The sequence below is a fragment of the Sphaerodactylus townsendi genome, linkage group LG13 (assembly GCF_021028975.2).
Source record: "Sphaerodactylus townsendi isolate TG3544 linkage group LG13, MPM_Stown_v2.3, whole genome shotgun sequence".
NCBI classification, from domain to species: Eukaryota; Metazoa; Chordata; class Lepidosauria; order Squamata; family Sphaerodactylidae; genus Sphaerodactylus; species Sphaerodactylus townsendi.
Window position 1 is genome coordinate 31,301,210 of NC_059437.1, and position 20,252 is coordinate 31,321,461.

Consider the following 20,252-nt stretch of genomic DNA (forward strand, 5'->3'; position numbering starts at 1 on the left):
AGTGTGTCCAGCTGAGAGACTGCTTCAGTTTATCTTCTGCAAACTCTCCCCCCAGTTGTCCCGGCAGCATGTGCAGACTGAAATGTGAGTGGTTGGAGGGCTCACAACAAGCAGATGGACAGCAAGAGAAGCGGTGGGTGGGTGGATGGGTGGGTAGCTGCTGCCACACCTCGGGGTATGTTTGGTCCTGATTGTGAGATACTTCCAGAGATGCCCCTCCAGAACATGTTTTAACCCAGAAGCAGTTTCTTCTACTTTGTTCAACCTTTGGGGTTTACAGTATTTGTCTTTCTTAGGGTGTATGTCTTCTTGTCTCCCCCTTGTAAAATTTTTGCGTTGTGGCTCTGTTGGTCTTTATAGAAAATATAAGGGAAATCTGGTTTCACATTTTAGATTAATGTATTATTGACACATCAGAAGCTTCAAATTGGCTTCCGTAATTTAACATTTTAGAGGTGGTTTTGCGTAGAAATGTTTGTCATAGTTAACTTTCCACTTTGTTCATTCTACTTATTTTTTTCATATCCAGGCTAGCAAACCCACCAAGACATTTTGTTCTACTTTATGGAACTTTATATTTTATGGAAATCAGTTCTGCATTTAGCCAGACTTGTAGCTGACTTCTAACTGTACTTCCTCTTTATGGACAATTAAGGCAAATGTCTCTTGGAGACATGATTTATTTGCATTTGCTCCGAACTAGTAAAATGGAAGGGTTGGAAATGTTGTTTCACTGCCCTGCTCCCTAGTCCTTCCCTAAAGCCAAAACATACTTTTCCTTTTTGGTTGAGATATTAATGCAGTACTTATTAGAGAAGAATTGCTAGGACAGACATCCTAGGCTGCTTCTTTCCTGGTGCCTTTGCCTTTTAAGGAGACTCCCTGCAGCTCATGATCGGGTATGTCATGTTGCTTTAAGTTTTGAGGTTAGGCCTTCAGTTCACGGACTGTGCATCCATCACCGACCCTTCAAGGCCTTCAAGTATAATTTCACATCAAACCTTTGTGTCTGTGCCTGTATATCAGCTTGTGTATGGTGCTTTGAATGTGCTGGTCATCATGCTTCTTTGTACTGGATTAAAAGAACATCAGTTCGTACAAGCATTTTCTGTGCAGTTCTGTGCAGATTCTGTGAGTCAGCGGCAAGGAGACAATGCTTCAAATCCACCAAAACCAAACAGATTTCTGTAGATGGCCAGTATCCTATTACAAAGGCCCCTGGAAGTATTTTTTTTTTTGCAAGGGGAAAAAGGTAGTAGTGTGGAGCATGTTGTTTGGCTCTTAGAGCAGTATAAAGTCAAAGTACAGAGGAGCCCACCATGACCGATCTGGAGCAACCCAGATGGTATGTTGGATACCCAGAGATCATATTGCAATATTTTGGATGCGAACTCCAGAGAATGAGCATTGGGGAAATGACTTCAAATATACTTGTAATTATTTCTTGGTAATTAATTTGTTTAATTATATGGGCCCTCTACCATTGACTATAACCAGACTTAGATGTTATGTTCTTTATTTACATTTGTGGCGGAACAGGCCTGCTTTGAGGTGCAGGCTTTATTTCACTCCGTTGACTCTCAGGGGTTCCCGATGTCTTCTGGAAGGGCTTCTCTCTCTCTCTTGGGTAACTGCTGCCACTACCTGACCTTCATAGGGATTTCCCACCAGGAAAGTCAGGACCCCCAGCTTCCATTCCAACTCTGAGGCCTTGCTGCTTCGTCTCCTGCTTCCCCAATCCAGGGACTACGGGGACGATTTACCGCCTGGTGCGCACCCGAAGGAATAGTTGCTTGCCAACAGCCAGCCTCCCCCCCTCCTAAAATAGTGTGTCCAAGATGGTGGAGATCTGTGAGGTACAGAGAACTGCTACCAGCATCCAGCATTAAAAAGTATTTTTAAAAAATGTTTACAATTTACAATCATGCTTTTGCTACAGCACCAGACTGAGCAAGGTTTAAAGAGATATGAGAGATAAACACAGTTCACCTGTCCCTTGGTCTATATATGCCCAATCAGATGGTATCACAGGGTAGGCTCTTAAGCTTAGAATATTGCAGATTTCACAGAGTTCTTTTACCTGGAAGATTGTGCCAGCCAAGATGGCTGTCTCCCCCAGACCTCCAGCAAGAGCTCTGTCCCCTTTGATGGTCAGAGTCAGAAGAGATGCTTCCTCCTTGATCTCAGGAATTCTTTCTCCACCTTTTCCTGGAGTCTCTTCCTGAGTCCTCTCTATCCTTTTGGAGTCTCCAAATTTCTGATACCTGCTGGGTGGAGGGGAACTCAACCCATCCCATTGTCTCTTGCCAACTGTATTAACATTTCTAAAAAGTGGCTGGGCAAGGCTGGGAGCCTCCTGCCCAGAGGGAAAAATGCTTAAACGTTCCCTTCAAACCTCTAGGGGGAAGAAGCTGTTTCTTCACAGCATTATTTATAGTTGTCCACCTTTCTTACTGGGACTCAAGGTGTATTACATAGAATAGATGAAAGATTAACAGGAGGATGCTTTACCAGACAAAGAAAAAGGATGAGCCTGACCTCACTTTTCCGCAGATTAGTTGCTTTACTGACATGGTAGAGGCATGGTAGTTCCCCAACCCCTTCCACATGATTATGTAGAAACATAAGCTGTATTCCTTAGCAACAAAAGATACATTTCCTTCTGCAGAAATGAATTAATATTATCCTCTGACACTCCAGTTGAATACTGTGAAAATGACAGATGTTGCAAACCAGCTACTGTGTCTTCTGATTGAGTATAAGCGTCTATAATGGATCATTCTTCCCGCTGTTCTGGTTCAGAGCAGATAAGCCAGAAGAAGGAAGAAATTGATGGAGACTTCAGAGGTGAGTCCTTCTCATTCTCTAAGAGTGGGATGGTACAAGATTAATACAAAGTGTACATTTAGAAAATTGTTTTCTATAATATCTGTGATTTTCATATTTAATTCCCCCCTGCAGAAGACACGTAATAGAGAACAAGAGGTAAATGGCCTTAATTAGCTGTCTTGTCTCTTCATATATGCACATAATTCATACAGTTATGAGAACACTATATACACCATGCACAAAGCGCACTGATTTAGCTGTTTGTGCCCCTTCCACAGCTTTTATACTTTTTCTGCATCAAAACTCCTGAACCTTATAACAAGCTAACTATTGGTTGTTTAGAACCCAGAGAGTTATAATTGTTTACAATTAAAATGTCTTGTTCAGGAAATGACAGGCAATTTACTTTGATGGCATATGTCTCATCCCTTGTTGGGCACTATTAGTCTTTTGTCTAGTTTTGAATACGACTTGTGTACTGAACTAAGCAAAGAGATGCATTGGGCTAATTGCTAAAACTTCTCTCTTTGGAAGGGTGAACAAATAGGCTTCAGGTAAGCAACTATGTGCTGTAGTCTTGTCTTTTCCTTATTTTTTTAAAGGGCTTAATAGGGAGACATCAGACAATGACAGCATTGGCCATTTTGGTAATGTTTTGTTTGTACCTGATTCTGCTGTTTGGCATCTTGTCCAGATCGTACCAGCATAATGTTATACATCTGAGAAGAACTGGCAAGTCACATGACACAAATTAGGCTGCAAGTGTTTCAGTACCCCAGTCTTCCTGGTTATCTTCATGACTTTTCTCTGCCTTGTATAGGACCCATATGCTTTAGTTGGCACTAGAGAGGAATCAAAATTACTTCGACTTTTATAATGTTCAAGGTAGACTTTGCCATTTTTTCGGTGTCCCAGATGAGTCCACATTAAACTTCCTCACTGTCTGAAGGCCGCTGTAGTTTACAGAGAGGATGACTTTGATACCCCTCTCCTTATGTGTTTGATATCAAATCTGAAAAAGAGAGCTGAGGAACTTCAAAGTTTGTGGAATAATTTGTGGTGATGTAAGTCCACCTTGCGTGCTGCACAGATGTGCCAGATGTATTGAAAAACAAGCTTGAACATATGAAATTGTCTTATGCAGAATCAGACCATTGGACCATTTAGCTGTATATTGTTTGCTCCGATGAACTGGTCTATTCCAGCACTTGATACCAGAGATAATCTTAGCAGGAATGGTCAGGGATTGGGCCTGGGACTTGCTGCATGTGAAAAACTACATCCCATAATGAGATATCTTGATCCATGTACCGTAATTCATTTGTAACTTTACTCATAAATTTGTACCCTAAACCATTATTAATTGTCAATGTTTATTTACCATCTACTGACATAGACTTGGAACTTGGTAACTACTGGAGTCAACTTGGGGACGATCTAATTTGGAAGTGAACTTCCCTAATATCCCAGTACTTATATTGGATAATTTTAATGCTAGAATAGGTAAGGGAATTAATTAATTACTTGCTTCATGCAAAGCCACAGCTCTTTCCAGAAAGATATCTCTTCACTCTGCTTTATAAAACCACAGACAACTGAAGCACTGTTAATCAGCTTAAGGGCAGTAGTTAGGTCTTTAGCCTGATTTTTCTTCAATGCTAGTAGGATTTGAACCCATACTCACTCTGGCTTGAAAGCAATGAAGAATATTTTATATTCCAGATTGTTAAAGAAATACTTCAAAGACATTCTTAATGATAATTAGTGTTAACCTTTGCTAAAGTAAACAATGCACTTTGTTTAGCATCCTGAAAAATTCACCTGTCTTGATAGTTTGGTGGTTTGCAGATTTGAAACTTAGAAGGTGGCTTTTATGACCTGACCTCACACTCTTATTTTTATATCCCATTTCTTTATGTCCCTTTATGTCACAGATCTGTACCTTCTCAGATCTCTTGACCCTGAGGTACAGTCTGTTTTCCTTCCTCCCTTGAAGTACCAAAAATGTCTGCTGCCACCAGGATCACCCTGAATCCTCACTCTTTTAAACCCCCATTTTTGTAAACAAACAAACCCAGCTAGCATGCAGAGATGTGAAGGCCTAAGGATGGGGAGAAGGACATGAAATTCAGGAAAAACTTTTAAAAATGCTATGAAATATTTTTTCTCTTTGAGTGAGAAAAACCTTGCCTTACAAGTGTTTCATTAATTCCAAATGTACAGCATGAAACTGCTTTCACAGGGTTTTTATTGGAAAATTTTGGGTGGCGCTAGAAAAAAATTATGTTGTAGATATATGTAACATTTTCAAGAATTTTTATTTAAATGTAAATTAAGTGGGAAACATATTCTGTAATATGCTTAATGATAACATGCTGTTTAGGAGTTCAGTGTTTTTAATATTTAAAATGTTTCGCTTAATATCCAAACATTCCAGTTGTCCTACTTATTGTGACTCTGTATGAGCCTTGTTTACTATGGAATTTGTGTTCTACCTTCAACTTTTATTTTTTCCCAGCCTTTCAGATGGTAAAAATTAAAAATACATGTGTTATAGTAGTACAGGGTATAGCAGATTGCAGCTCTTGACTACTGGGAATACTGCATTTTTTCTTACAGAAAGATTTCTACTTTTGAATTCCATAAATGTCAAATAGTACCATTCTGCATGCTAAGTTGTAAATGATTCATTTTATGATGTTAAATTGGTGAAACAAGCTTAGATTCATAGGAAGGTAAGAACTGCATATGTTTTAATTTTTGCCCAAAAATGGAAAGAACCATCCCCTCCCTCCCCATGACTTTGAAATTTCTGGAAGTTTTACAGCTCTGCTAGTTGTAGGAGAAACCTACCACTAACCTTAGATAAAGAACAGTTGAGACATACCGATTAAGCTTTATTTTGAGAATCCCTGTTCAGAATATTCAGTCACTTATCTCAAGCTACCGTCCAGAACTGGAAAAATATGTATCAGTTGGAGACACATTGACAAAAGACACAACAATAAATCTAACCATTCCTAATCTTTTTAGTAACATTTTCTTTTCCTAACTGTTTCACTTCACAAATCCTTACTTACAAATCCATAACCCTTCCTGTTTCGATCTTTTCCAAAGCTCCTGCCCTGTTCTGTTTTCTTCTCCTTGGTCTCATCAATATCTCCACTTGGTCACATCATCTTGCCTAGTCAGAAAAAAACTTCATTACTAGTCTCTGTTTTGTTTCTCGGTGCTCCTGACATACACATTTTCCTCATTTCTATCCCAATTCCTTATCTTTTAAACTGCCTGTCAAGAACTGAATCTACAATTTGCAACAAGGCTCATACAGAGTGTTATTTACAGATCTCACATTAATTACATCTCAGTAGATGTCTGCCAGAATGTTAACCAGCTAAAATCTTTATTTCAGAGAGATGAGGAAAACTTGGGTTTTCCTCCTTCCCTGTGTTCTTTTATTGGAAATATTATCTGATGATAACATTATTTACTCAGAGGACAAGTTGCAGCTGTCCTCCTGCTTAACCGTGAGCCACTGTTTTATAGCGAATAGTAGTTTAGATTCATCTTTTTGCCTAAGTTAGAAACCTATGTTGATATTTATTTAATGTTACTCATTTGGAACAAAGACTGCAAGTTTTTTATTGCAGACTTTTAACTCCACCATTGAAGGCAGCAGGCTTTCTTTGCCTGTAACTGTTTAGCACATACCGGTACTTAAATCTAGTTATACTAGATAATGTCTTGCTGCTTTTCATTTCTTGCACATTAAGCTTAAATGGGTTTCTGAATCTAATCCTGGTGATTTGTAGCTTAGGCAACATGCAAAGGAATAAAAGCTTGAACTTGGCAGCTTGAATGAGAAGCCACTGAACCTAATATGATTCAAGATTTGAGGGAGTATCTTTGTCATAATTCCTATTTTGCATATGCCAGAAAATTCCAGTCCCTTTGCATCCAAAGAACTCTTCCCATGGTGTACAGCAATTATTCTGCCCTGTAAAGCTTCAGTACTTTATATTGTAAACTCAGAGGTTGCAGCGCATGAGTGTCAGCTGTACATGTGCTATTTGGTGTGTATATTCAGGATATATGATGATGAAAAAAGATGTAGGTAGATGAAAGTGCTGTTTCCTGGATTGTTGTTTTTGAACAAATTCACAAACTAGGGCCAGCGCTCCCATACCTACACAGGGTCACCAAAGGCTGTTCAGGTACACACAAGCTTCAGCATTGGCCTTATAATTACTAATGTATAATTAGTGATATACGAGTACTTTGACCTTCAGGAGACGTTGCAGGGATTTTGATGCAGTATTTTCAGCCATGGAGTCTGGATTGTAGGAGGAAGGCCAAATTATGTTTTTCCTCAAGTGGATGAAAAGTTCCATTTATGCCTAAATTGCAGTGGATCTTCTGTTCCTGAGGGTTTCATAACTACAGGAGATTTTGGGACTAAGGGGAAAAGAAAGACTTATTTAATTTTGTGCTTCTACAATCCATGTGCCACATTTTAATATCATACAAAGCAGATGGTGTGAGTATTCCTGCCTCTCTTTAGAATGTTCTTCAGGAACCTTGCATTTGATTTCTTATAGACAAGAGAAACTTTAGTAGTGTGCAGCATTGCACCTAGGGATCCAAAGGAAAGTTAAGCCAACAGGCTTTGTATGAGCCTTGCATATCTTTTTTTCCTGTCTGTCACAGTTTACTCAAGTAATCCCCAGAGTTTTCAAGGCAAGAGACACTCAGAGGTGGTTTGCTATTGCTTGTCTGCACATCATTCATGACCCTGGTATTCCTTGAAGGTCTCCCATCCAAATACTTGCCAGGGTTACGGCTGAAAATATGTGACTGGCCCAAGGTCACCCAACAAGTTTCCATGGCAGAGTGAGATTTGAACCTGGTTTCCCAGATCCTAATCTGACAGCTTAACCGCTGCACCACACTGGCTCTCTCTCATGTCATTGGGTTAATCTTAATGTTCTGTCAAAAGGCTCAACATTTAGTGTAGAAAATTGGATTGAAGCTTCTTGCAGTGTAGCTTGATTATTATGATCTCATCATTGTTTCCATATAACCTATAAAATATCTTGTAAATATCTCTCTATGGCATAATATGACTTAGTTGCTGGTGTTACTCCCCAAACTGAGGTGAGATGATGACATTCTAGACCTGCTGGGAAAATTAAATACCAGTAACACTCTTATGTCCTGATGTTGTACGCCTGCAAGTTCTCAGTGGACTCAAATGTGAGGTGGCTGATCTGAAAATTCTTTAGTCTACTGATCCACCAGATAATGTGTCCTCTTATTCCAGCATTATTAACTTTTAAATACTCCAAAGGGTTGGTACGGATAGATTTGCCTTTGTACAAGTTGTACTGGGTGTTCCTCTGCAAGTTGTACTGATTCAGTAAGTCTGGGCTTAATGATGTTTCCGACAATTTCCCCTAGTCCTGCTGGGTCTGCAAATTCCTGGCTTCCTTTTTGAATATCACAGCCAGGTCAGGCACCTTCTCCTCTTCCTGAAAGGAAACTAGTCTTAGGCACAAGTGACATAATTATTGCAAGGTCAGTCATTTCATATTTGAATATCTGATGCTCCCTTGGGTGTTCACTCTCTAGATATGTAGACTTGTTACTTTGTCAGCTTGAGAATACTGTTTCTTGTTACCTCTGATTTATCTCTTCAGATACCGCTCCCAAATACATTGGCTCAAACATCGGTAACTATCCAGTATTTTCCTCAGTAAAGATTGCTGACGTGTTCCTTGGTTATTCAGCAGTCTGGCTGGTTTACTCCTTCTGAATGAAATGGTTTAACATTCTTATTGTCAATTCTTTGTGTTGCCAGGACATCCACTTTTTAAAAGGTCTTCTTGTCTTTAGTAGCTTGTTAACCATCCAGCCTTCTCTTAGACCTTTCCTAATTTTTGTACATTATATCTGCTGCTTATTGTTGTGGTTTGGCTTCCAAGCATCTTGAGAATGCTTGAGGCTATATCTAGAAGAGACCTGGGATATTTGTGATTAACTGTCCAAACTCCTCCTTTTTTAATTTAAAAGCAATTCAGGGGGTTCACTTGACCTGGATCCATGGCAAGTTGATCTATTTTTCCCCCCTGGTTAGAAATTGGTCTCCCTGAACTAGAAAACAGGAAGGAACAAAGTATTACTCTCCTCTCCCCCTTCCTCAGTGCCATGATCCTGATCTAAATTGTGGTTCCCTCCCTTGGCTTTTTCAATTAAAAATTAAAGTCATAGGATGAACTGATCATGGATGTTGTATGTCTGTTAGTCATGTCCTATGTTTCATCTTCTGAAATTAAATGCCACCAACACGAGAGAGTCTGAATTGAAAAAAAAATTGCTATAATGCTATATCTCCCCCCCCCCCCCCAAATGGAATAATGAACAAGCCCAAGGGTCTTTGTTTAGTTGTAACCGTAGTGCAGAAATTCTACACTGGGATCTTTCATGTATTTTTATTTTTTTTCTGTGTTGAAGTTGCTTTTCTGGTATCATAAGGGCTGTGTTTACAGATTCGCCAGTATTTCTCCTTAATGCCTCAGTAGTGGTTTTTGCAGCAAGTAGCAGATTATTATACCATGTTTCCTGTTCCATGATATGGCCTCTTGCAGATGGTCTTTCTAAGCAGGGCAATTTCTTTTTAGTATGCAAGACAGAGAAGTACTGTTTTTTCTGTTCAGCTTCCTTTTTTTCTAGTAGGATGAAGTAATAGCAATATTCTGCCGTCTGGAAGGAAACGCTGTAGCCTTGGGAAGTGTTAATCAGCCTTTGGGGTTTGCTTTTGTTCACTTTTGTCCATGTGATGGAAACCACAAAAAGATGGAACCAAAGATGTAATGTTTCTTATTTATCTAAAATTTAGTGTTAATGATGGCAGATGCTGTAGCTGATTTTCTTCTTGATTGAAAGGGTTTATTACTCAGAGGACTTGATGGAAAAATATTTACAAATTGCTTTGCAGAAATTTTTTTGTAAGGCTGCAGATAGCTGATTTTATCTCCATAGAGTCAAGGGTCAAACTTGTGGCTCTCCAGATGTCATGGACTACACTTCCCATCATCTCCTGCCAGCATGATGCTGGCAGTGGATGATGGGAACTGTAGTCCATAACATCTGGAGGGCCACGAGTTTGACACCTAAGCTGGGCATTTTATAGCCAAACTTCACTGGTGTCTGCATTTGACAGAAGATTCTGATGAAAGATTATAGTGTGAGAATGGTGCAATCTTATGGAGGGCTTCTCCAGTCTTAGCCCATTGATTTCCAAGAGCTTGGGCTGTGGTAACTCTGTATGGGATTCTAATGTGGGTCTATTCTTTTTAAGCGACCACAATACCTTTCTTTCATCATTGATACGTGTGTCAGATATATTTGAGCCCAGCAGTTCTAGCAGAATATCTGCTAGTACTATATCTGCAGTACTATATCTGATACAGTGCAGTCCTCACTAGTGTTATCCATTGAAGTTAGTTGGCTTTGAAGAGAGTAACCTGCTTTTAAGACTGCATTGCTAAAAGACAAAGAACTAGCTTAAAGTTTAAGTCCCAAGCAGTTTGCCATCTGAGGGCCCACCACAGGAGCGTGCCCCTCAAGCTGCCACAAAGTATCCTCGGGCCACTTGTAGTGATTCCCAAAGTCCTGATTCCACTGGTTCAATGTGCACAGCACTCTTGTTCGTTTGGTTGCTTTTTCAGGTGCTGAAACAACTACAGTGGGGGAGGGGGGTGCAGCTATTTTAGTACTCGATAAGGTGGGGGTGGAGTGCCTCAGCTTGCTGCCCTGTGGGTCCAATCAGGATTAGGTCCTCATGTCATTTTGAAATGACTTTAAAATGGCAGCTGTATCTTCGTGGTGGCCATGAGGGTGCTGTCATGTCTAGTTTGGTCCTAGGTTTTAACCTTGGCAGACGAAAGGAAGAGGCTGGGGTAATTAAGTGGACTGCAGTGAAGGAGAGTAATAGGTAATAGTGAGTGAAGGTGAAGAAATGAAACTACACATATACTTCCTTTGGGAATGGACATAGAAATCACATTCCCACCCATCCTCAGTGCTACGTGTTTGATTTAGCATCAGTTTACTGTATAACAACAAATTTGTGAACAATTACACTAAAGCTTTGGTCACATTGTAAGGGTAGTAGCTCACTTCTTGTACATCTTTTCACTTTAGTAGAATGCTAACCTTTAGGAGTTTTACTCCCCTTTTAGACCTTTCCAAGAACAGATTTGCTGAAATTCCTCCTGATGTGTGGCAGTTTGCACCGCTTGAGACGTTGAACTTGTATCACAATTGCATCAAATCAGTCCCTGAAGCAATTAAAAATCTGCAGATGCTAACATATCTGAATATCAGGTCAGTAATCTTTTCCAGCCATCTAAACTAATTGTTAGACATTCCAGCTCATCAGGGCTTCAGTTATCCTTGGCTTTCTATGTGAAGGAGTTGCCTAGAGGACTGTTTTCCAGTCTGTAAATCAGATGTTGCCAGTGTCTAATTTTATTCCTGGTATTCCTGTTTCAGATTATGATGATTGGCATGTGAAGGCAAAAGTTTGTTCAGTTTCAGCATTTGGGAATTAACTAATGCTGAAAGAGCTTTGCTGATCTTGCATGTTTATGAATAGTGGCTGGACTGACTGCAGTACTGGAACATTACCTTTTCTGAAGAATGTTGGTGTATATGTGTGTGTGGTACTTTCAGTGTACTCCGTTAAGCAAATGTGCACATGATACTTTTCTTACGTGGGTGTAAGAAGTGAGTGTTGTATATGAAAAGTCTTTTGCTACAAGCAAATGTAATCAATACTTTGAGTACATGCACAACTGGCAAATTGGTCTTGGATTATGATATGCAGTAGTGGTTATTTTTTTTCCTGCTGTTTCTGAGATATAGATATGTAGAAAAACCCGTCCTGTGTGAAGCAGCTGTAAGACACTCCTACCTGTTCTTTAGTATGTGTTTCAGTAGCCAGTTTTTGTAAAGTGTTGAAAGCTAATTGATTCTCTATAATTGTCTGGTCAGCTATGCTTTTTTCTTTGACTGTTTGTCAGAGAAACTCTCCTTGTGCAGGAGAGCAACATTAGAGTCCAGTAGCATATTTAAGTGCTATGTGATTTACCTTCATGTTAATTTAGCTGTGATCTAGTCTTGGATGCTGGATACTTTAACTCTTAAATGGAAAAAAAAGTGGAAATAAGGTTCCTGTATCTGGTGTCTTATTGGGATTCAAAATATTTGATAAGTCAGTGGATTGTATCTGGTTCTGTGGAAGTTGAACAACGTGTGTATAATGGAGCAAAAGAAGCTCCTGCATCTAAGCAGGCAGTTCTTAGTAAGGAGTAGCCAAAAAAGTGTGTGAATGGGATGCATTTCATGAGTGTTTTGGAGTCCTTCAGCTAACTTCAGTATCTCATTTTTCTTAGTGGTGGTGTTACTTGGGTATCTTGAAAATACTTGCGAATACTTTAATTGTTGGCTCCAAATGGAACTTCTTGAACTTGAATTAAAACTGCTATATTGGTCCCAGTGTGAGGCTCACTGATACACATCATCCTCAGACTCTATTCAAAATAGGTGGGCAATATTGAATTACAGACCACAGCATGATTTGGAGGAGTTTTCTAAGTTCATAAAGGAAGGAGCATCTAAGCTGTGTTTTTCCACAAAGATATTTAGGTAGCTATTTAGTTGTCAACTGCCAGCCACTTCAGTTAGATTTATAGGGAAGTAATAGCAGGTCAGTTTAGGAGAGAAAAGTTCTGGTTTTAAGTTGTTTGTGGATAGCTCTCTCTGTGTTAAATAATAGTTGCTAGATTTTAACCCCATAATTTCTTTCATCTTTTTAGTCGAAATCTTTTATCAACCTTGCCAAAATACCTGTTTGATCTACCACTTAAGGTTTTAGTTGTAAGCAATAATAAGCTGGTGTCCATTCCTGAAGAAATTGGGAAATTGCGAGACTTAATGGAATTGGTAAGTGTCAATCTCTCCATTTAATTTTTAAAGTTAATTTCTTAACCTTTTCATTTAATAGGAAGCCTAATATGCTTCCATATCCTTGGGTTACCCTCCATCCAAGAATATATATTTGGTGATAGTGAAGGATAGGAGCTTCATTTCTTTTTTAAATGGCATCTGCTAGTTTTGCTTCAACTTTCACTATAACTGGCAACTAGAGTCCAAAGCAACATGCTTTATGTTTTGAAGGTTCAGTGCTAGTATCATCTTGCAGTGAGAACTGTGTTGACCCCTGAGTAGAAGTAATCATTAATTCTTAGGTGGACTATCACTAACACACTTAAGTCTTCCAGTGTGGTATAATGGTTAGGAGTGGTAGACTCTAATCTGGTGAATAGGTTTGTTTCCCCATTCCTCCACATGAAACCTGCTGGGTGACCTTGGAATAATCACAGCTCTTTTCAAACTCTCTCAGCCCTACCTACCTCACAAGTTGCTTGTTGTAAGAAGGGGCAGAGAAGATGTTTGTAAGCTGCATGTCACATGGAATGTATTCCACTGTATGGGACAGATTTTATTTTGACACCGGACTATTTCATCTATTGGAGTATTGAATAAATGTCTTTAATTTGAACATGTCTGTTTTGCATTAGGCCCTCTCCCTTCTACAAAGCAGAGGGTTGCTGTAACCTAAATTAATATTTGAATAATAAATCAGGGCCTTGTAGCATCCTGACCACATTGTGACTTGGTTTGCTTGTCTTAAAATTCCATTCACACTATTTGGCATTCTGACTCCTTGTTTCTTCACATAGGATATTAGTTGCAATGAAATCCAGATCCTTCCACAGCAAATAGGAAAGCTGCAGTCACTTAGAGAATTAAATTTAAGAAGAAATAATCTACATATACTACCTGATGGTAAGGTTCCCTTCCATGCTTCCTTGTCAACTCATGTAAAAATGTAAATGACTTGCAATGTCTGAATCTCTGATCTTTTGCTCTTTCTGATAGAATTAGGAGATCTTCCCTTGGTAAAACTGGACTTCTCTTGTAATAAAATCACAGAGATACCAGTCTGTTACAGGAAGCTTCGTCATTTGCAAGTAATAATTTTGGATAACAATCCAATGCAGATACCGCCAGCACAGGTTTGTGAAAACATTGAATTTTCTTCATTTCAGAAGTGGAGAGGGTTTGTGTGAGATTGCTTATTCAGCCAGCTTCCTACGCATTAAGGAAGTAGGCATACTTGGCCCAAAGCCATCTGGAAAAGCACGCTATTAATCTGGCTACTTTTCAGTGTTGGTTTTACAATGCAATCCTGTTGGGGGTGGGGGAATTCTGCGGCAGCCAGTGGTGGTGCTGCAAAGGCAGTGCTGCGCTGCCTCCAAAGGGGCTTCAGGCAGCGCAGAAGGGAGGGAAACTCAAAATGCTGCCTGAATTGCCCCATTGCCAACAATGGCTTAGTGCGGTGTAAGTCCAAAGGTCTGGGGAACACCACCACCCCCATACTCCAGGACATCCTGGGCTTCTGGAGTTTGCCACCATGGAGCTAAGGGGTGGCTGCCTGCTGGCAGAGGGGACAAATGTGTCAGTGCAGCCCTCTGCAGCTCCCTTTGAGCATTCGGCCCTCCCATCTGGATGGGGCTACCCATCTGCTTTTAGGGATGTAGCTGGAAGAGAAGCAACATGTGTTGTGTTTCTCTTTGTAAGTTGAAAAACTGTTACTCAGCTTTTGAAGTGAATATGACACATACATAATTAAAATGTAGAACAGCCTAACAAGAAGGCCAACTGTCTGATTCTATGTAACGTCTTCATCCATGTGGTAAAAATGTAGAAAAAGTGAACATCTGCACTGGCCATTGTAGTCTGTCCAGTATGACCGGCCTTGTTTCCTTTTTCCCTGAGGACTTTGCATGGATAGCACATGTACCTGGGCAGTGGGAGTTTGTTTAAATGACTTGCAATGTTGGCATCTGCTAGTTTTGCTTCAAATTGCTATATTACGCACGGTCTCTTAGGGAAGATGTGTATGTGAGGGGTGGTGGGGAAATGATGAAGAGTGGTCTTGTAAATACTTTTATCCGGTTATGTTAATATTTCCTCCCATCTGTTTCTGAACAGATATGCTTAAAAGGCAAAGTACATATATTTAAATTCCTCAGCATTCAAGCATGCCTCAGAATAGATAAAAAGCCAGATTCCTTGGATTTGCCATCTCTGGGTAAAAGAATCCCTTCTCAGCCCCTCACAGACAGGTAAGCACACTTTTCCCCCCAGTTTTTGTATGTATGTGAAGTGCTGTTCTTGTTCACTGCAGTTATTTCAGTACTTCAAGTGAAGCTATTGTGGACCTCAGATGTAATCCTTCCATTGCCACTGTGACTCTATTTATGTTATTTAGGGTCTGCCTTTCCTGATTGGACTCAAGTTGGATTACACAGAGTCTATATAATCGTTGCATGGGATATTCAATAAGCAATGCAGTAGGATTAGGGTTGTAGAACCAACCAGAAGTCTAAAAACAGAACTGAAGCAAAGCATAAGTATTAACATGGCACATTAAATGATGCAAAATTCCATTGTAGGATCTTAGTTTCAACAAGCTATACACAGTAGTTTAGACCAATCACAAACAATTTTTCTAAGTAATTTTGTGTATTATTTAGTACAGTGCAGGTGTATTGCCTGTGTAGAAAAACCCTATTGAATAATTCAGTTTTGCATAGTTTGCAGGAAGTCATGAGAGCAGAAGCCTTCCTGACCTTCTCAGGCAGGCCATTCTACAGGGTGGGGGCCACATTGGAGAAGGCACGTATATGATCAGTTGTTAATTTTGCTCGTTTGCAGGTTGTCTCCGGCAGAAAATAGTGCTCCTGTGAGCAAAGCAGTTGTGGAGCGTAAGGGGAGAAATGGTCTTGCAGATATGAGGATCCAAGACCATGAGGGTCTTTGTATGTGATAGCTAATATCTTAAATTGAGTCCGATAACTGATGGGCAGCCGTTGAAGGGCCTATAGGGCAGTGATGGCGAACCTTTTCGAGACCGAGTGCCCAAGCTGCAACCCAAAACTCACTTATTTATCACAAAGTGCCAACACGGCAATTTAACCTTGAATACTGAGATTGTTTAGAAAAAACGGTTGGCTCCAAGGTGCACTGATTACCTTGGTGATAGTCAGTGGCTTTGCTTTGAAGCACTGTGCAATGCTTCAAATGGGTGAATCACAACCCTAGGAGGGTTTACTTAGAAGCAAGCCCCATTGCCAGCAACCAAGCTTACTCCCAGGTAAAGGATCGTGCTTTAGTTCTTCCCATGAAAATCAGCAGGTTTAACAGTGCTTAACAGGGTTACCTAAGCAAGAATGCTGTGTGAGGGGAGGGATAACTTCAGGCAAGCTAAATTGGTGGAGCAGCCATCTGCTCTACGGTTTTTCCTTCACATATCATCACAGCACTTGACTTCCCACAAAAAATGCAACAGGAAGAGAAAAATAAAAGCATGGAAACCTCTCTGTCCCACATTTGCCTCTGTCAGAATGACCCTAATTCTGACAAGGGGGTGGGGGAAAAGGGATGCTCAGGGTGGTAAGGGATGCTCCTCTCCCTTTCCTGCCAGTTGGTGGGGGCCTGGTTTAGCTCAGTTCTTTTATCGGTGTGAAATGCCTTCTGTCTTTTGTATTTATGCTTTGATCCTGTGGAAACGAGATTGGCACCGCAAGCCTAGGGACCTTGCAAGATCTCTTCTCCCTGCCCTGGGTTCCCAGGCATCAAAAGCCCCATCGCTGTCTCTCCCAGAGGAGGGAGTCCTTAACAAATGGTTCACCCCAATTGGGGCGAGCGCCTGAATCCCACCACTGCGCCCGTCCTGCTCTTGGCAGACGCAGTCCTCCCAATGGGAGCCCCTCACCTGGGCTGCTGCTTTTTAACCCTACCCCCAACATTTTCATTTGGTCCCAAAAGTTATATGCCAAGAAAAGTGTGCCAGCCTCCAGTCTCCCAAGCCTTGTGGGGGAGAGGGGGTACTTGTGAGGCGGTAGATGGTACTTACAGCAAATCAGGTCTCAAGATTACCTCCCTGAAGCTCAGCCCCAGCCGGCAGAGTGCCTTGTGCATGTGCAGTGTGACTCTCAATGCCTCTGGCTGGGCAAAGGGGGAGGGGGAGATGATGGCACCCGTGCCCACAGAGGGCTCCGAGTGCCGCCTTGGGCACCCGTGCCATAGGTTCGCCATCACGGCTATAGGGTGTCACCATATGCATGCTCTACCTCGCATCCAGTAAGCTGCGGCATTCTGCACCACCTGGAATTTCCAAATTGATTTTGGTAGTCTAATATTGTTGTTACTGTGGCATGCATACTTATGCTCCCAGCAAGTTGGTTCCGGTCGTAAATTAAAGTATATATCAGAGGTGATCAAGAATGTTTCATTATGATGTAAGGGCATTCATAAAACTCTCTTAACCACTACTTTTCCTCTTGCCTTACCTTGTTGTACTTTAACCAGTGGCCAGTCCTTCCTTTGCAGCCCTTCCTTTTGCCTCTCAAGAAGACAATGTTGAATTCAGAGCAGTTTGTTCACCATATAATTAATAGTGTATGTATTGTGGAAGAAAAATGGTGATGTTGGGGGGTACTTGTAGCAGCAAAGAGGGCTTGAAATGCTGTATATAATGAGAAGGCTGTCAATAGAGTAATGGGTTAAGAGCTGGGTTTGTGTTCCAGCTCAACTGTTGGCTTGCCTAGACAAGTATTTCCTCACCTCAAGGGTTACTTGAGAGCTGAAGAAGGAATTCTTTATACGTTTAAATATGATATTTGAAGGTATTATTTATCATGTCCTCAAAGGTGGTAACTCTGAAACAGTATTAACATTAGGATTTTTTTTGCTCAACAGAAAATCTGCCACCTAGTGCCAAAACAGTTTAAATATTTCTGAGCTGAGTGACTAGTATAGGGGTCTGCAACCTGTGGCTCTCCAGATGTTCATGGACTGCAATTCCCATTAGCCCCTGCCAGCATGGGAATTGTAGTCCATGAACATCTGGAGAGCCACAGGTTGCAGACACCTGGACTAGTATCTCTGCAGGCTTTCAGGGAAAACACCTTCCATTTCTGTATCATTAAAGTAATGTTAGAGAATCATTCCCAGAGCAGATCACTGTTTAATGTGTTTTTAGGGCTGTATCTCACAAAGTCATTTGTACATTGCCTTTACAATTTAAGAATATAAGTTAAGCATGCTTACAGAATACTTCTGAAGTGCTATCAGAATTTAGGCTTCCAAATAATCTAGTCTTCTTCCAGAGGCATTAGAGATCTGCTTTCTTTTGTTAATTTCCAAAATCCCACTGGACTTTTTCACCTATTCAGTTTGCTGCAGTTTACAATTTCTTTTTTCCTATAAGCTATTAAAGGTGTTCAGCACATATACACATTGATTCAATCAAAGTACATAAAGCAATCCTGATGTAGTTGTACAGTTGTTAACATTGTGGTGGTAGTGGGAGGAGTTGAAGCAAACTGTACATTCACTGGTTTCACTAGAAAATTTAGAAATTTAATTTGGATGGCTGGTAGAACAGACTGCAGGGAAAACCCACAGAATTATAAAGGAACAGGGAAAATTTATTTATAGTTCACCATTGTTGCTGAGAGTCAAGATGAATTGCAAAATTTAACAGTGCCGTAAAAACAGTATAATATTACAATCAGATTGGATTACAGAGTTAGAAAACAATGCAGTAGAGCAGTATAAGACTTGACATAAGAAATGCAAAAACTGAATTACAGAAATTAAACAATGCAGTGAAGGAGAAATGTATATAGTAAATAGTACTATAAACCACTTGTTTCATATCCTTTATTAAAGCATCAACTTTACATCATCAACAGGATAATGATAATTTCAGAAACTGTGTTGTTCTGAACCCCCCAGGCCTGTCACAGTGCACTGAGAGGACTTCTGGGGCAGTTGGCATGTCATTATGGATGGCATTCAGGAAGGCTGTGGTCTTGACTCTTGATACAAAATTGGAAGATCCAAACATAGCATCTCTGAGAGTTTTCTTTCAGTATAACTTGCCTGCGGAAAAACAAATCAATAGGCTCTTCTCCCTAGTGACTGAACCATATTGACTCAACAGTAGATACATTGAGCATGTTCTGGTCATCAGTAGAATCTTAAAGGATATGCTTATTTTGGAACTGTTTGACAATCCACAAGGTATTTATCTTCTATACTGTCTCTCAGGAAAATTAGTTCTGTGAACATGGGAAAGTGAAAAGAGACTCTTATTGATAGGTTTCTGATGGACATTTGTCCATAAATTTTTGAGCCTTCAGTGTTTGGAATAGTTTTAAGAGTGTGAAATAAGCCCCCCCCCCCTTCCCCAAAACTCTGGATGTAAAACAAAACCCAAAAGGTTGCTGGGACAAAATTTTCAGTTAACCTGTTACATGGGTACTCATTTCAGAAGTGCAATTATGGCCTTTAAAGGCTCTGAAATTGATTTGAGGAATGTATAGTCCTGCCAAGATAATTTGGCCATTATGGACAGAAGGCTTAACTCGGGGCTCTTCATCGTGCAATGGACTTCTAGTGGAGTCTCCTTGTGTTTCTCTTTACATGCGAGGAGGCAGCCCACAGCTTGTGACGCAATTTGTCTGCTGAACTCTGCTAGCTCTCAGTTCCAGCAACACGAAAGGAGGGGGGCAAGGGGGAAAGCATGGACAGCAGGGTGAAACTAGGTAGGCTGGTGGTAGAAGGAGGGAAGTCTGGGGCAAAGCTGTGCTCACTGGCAAATCTGTCCTGCTCTAGCAGTGAAGCAAATTAAAGTCATTCTAAAAGTGGTCTTGCTTACTGCAGAGAGAATGAATAGTGAAAGCAGGCCTCCAGAAAATATGTCTCTACAAGAAATCTTGCTGCGACAGACATTTGCCCCCATTGCGCAGCAGACACATTGTTCATAATCAGCCTCTGATTCTTCCATGTCTGTTCTCGACACCCAGCAGCATCTTAATGGGGTTTGTTTTGTTTATGTAAAGAATCTCAGCAAAAAAGGCTTCTTGGCAAATAGGGACCGGACTTTATCATTTAGAGGATTGAAATCTGACTTCAAGAATGTGCCACAAAATGTTCCTCTTTGTTACAGTATAGAAGATTTTTATCCAAACAAAAACCACGGCCCAGACTCTGGAATTGGAAGTGATAATGGGGATAAAAGATTATCCACTACAGAAGTAAGTATGCTCTCTTTAAACGGTAAAGGAAAGAGGTAAATGGCTTCCAACCCCACCCTTCTATTATCAGGTTTTCTAATTCTGCCCTCAAACTAGCTTGGTATTATCTTCGACATCTTAATTTGCCAATGTTCCCCATTATTCTCTCTAAACAGAAAAGCCCCCGCCCCAATACGGAGTGAATGT

General features: G+C 40.5%; 1 protein-coding gene across 6 annotated transcripts in view; it reads left to right on the forward strand.

Moving 5' to 3' along the window:
- Positions 1-20,252, forward strand: part of LRCH2 (leucine rich repeats and calponin homology domain containing 2) — a 46,120-nt gene that overhangs the window by 4,692 nt on the left and 21,176 nt on the right. For all 6 annotated transcript variants that reach the window (XM_048514295.1, XM_048514297.1, XM_048514298.1 and 3 more), the window contains exons 2-7: positions 11,070-11,214; positions 12,708-12,834; positions 13,635-13,740; positions 13,834-13,970; positions 14,950-15,083; positions 19,979-20,066. In XM_048514295.1, coding sequence (XP_048370252.1) covers positions 11,070-11,214; positions 12,708-12,834; positions 13,635-13,740; positions 13,834-13,970; positions 14,950-15,083; positions 19,979-20,066 — 737 coding nt within the window. The remainder of the gene's footprint in view (positions 1-11,069; positions 11,215-12,707; positions 12,835-13,634; positions 13,741-13,833; positions 13,971-14,949; positions 15,084-19,978; positions 20,067-20,252) is intronic.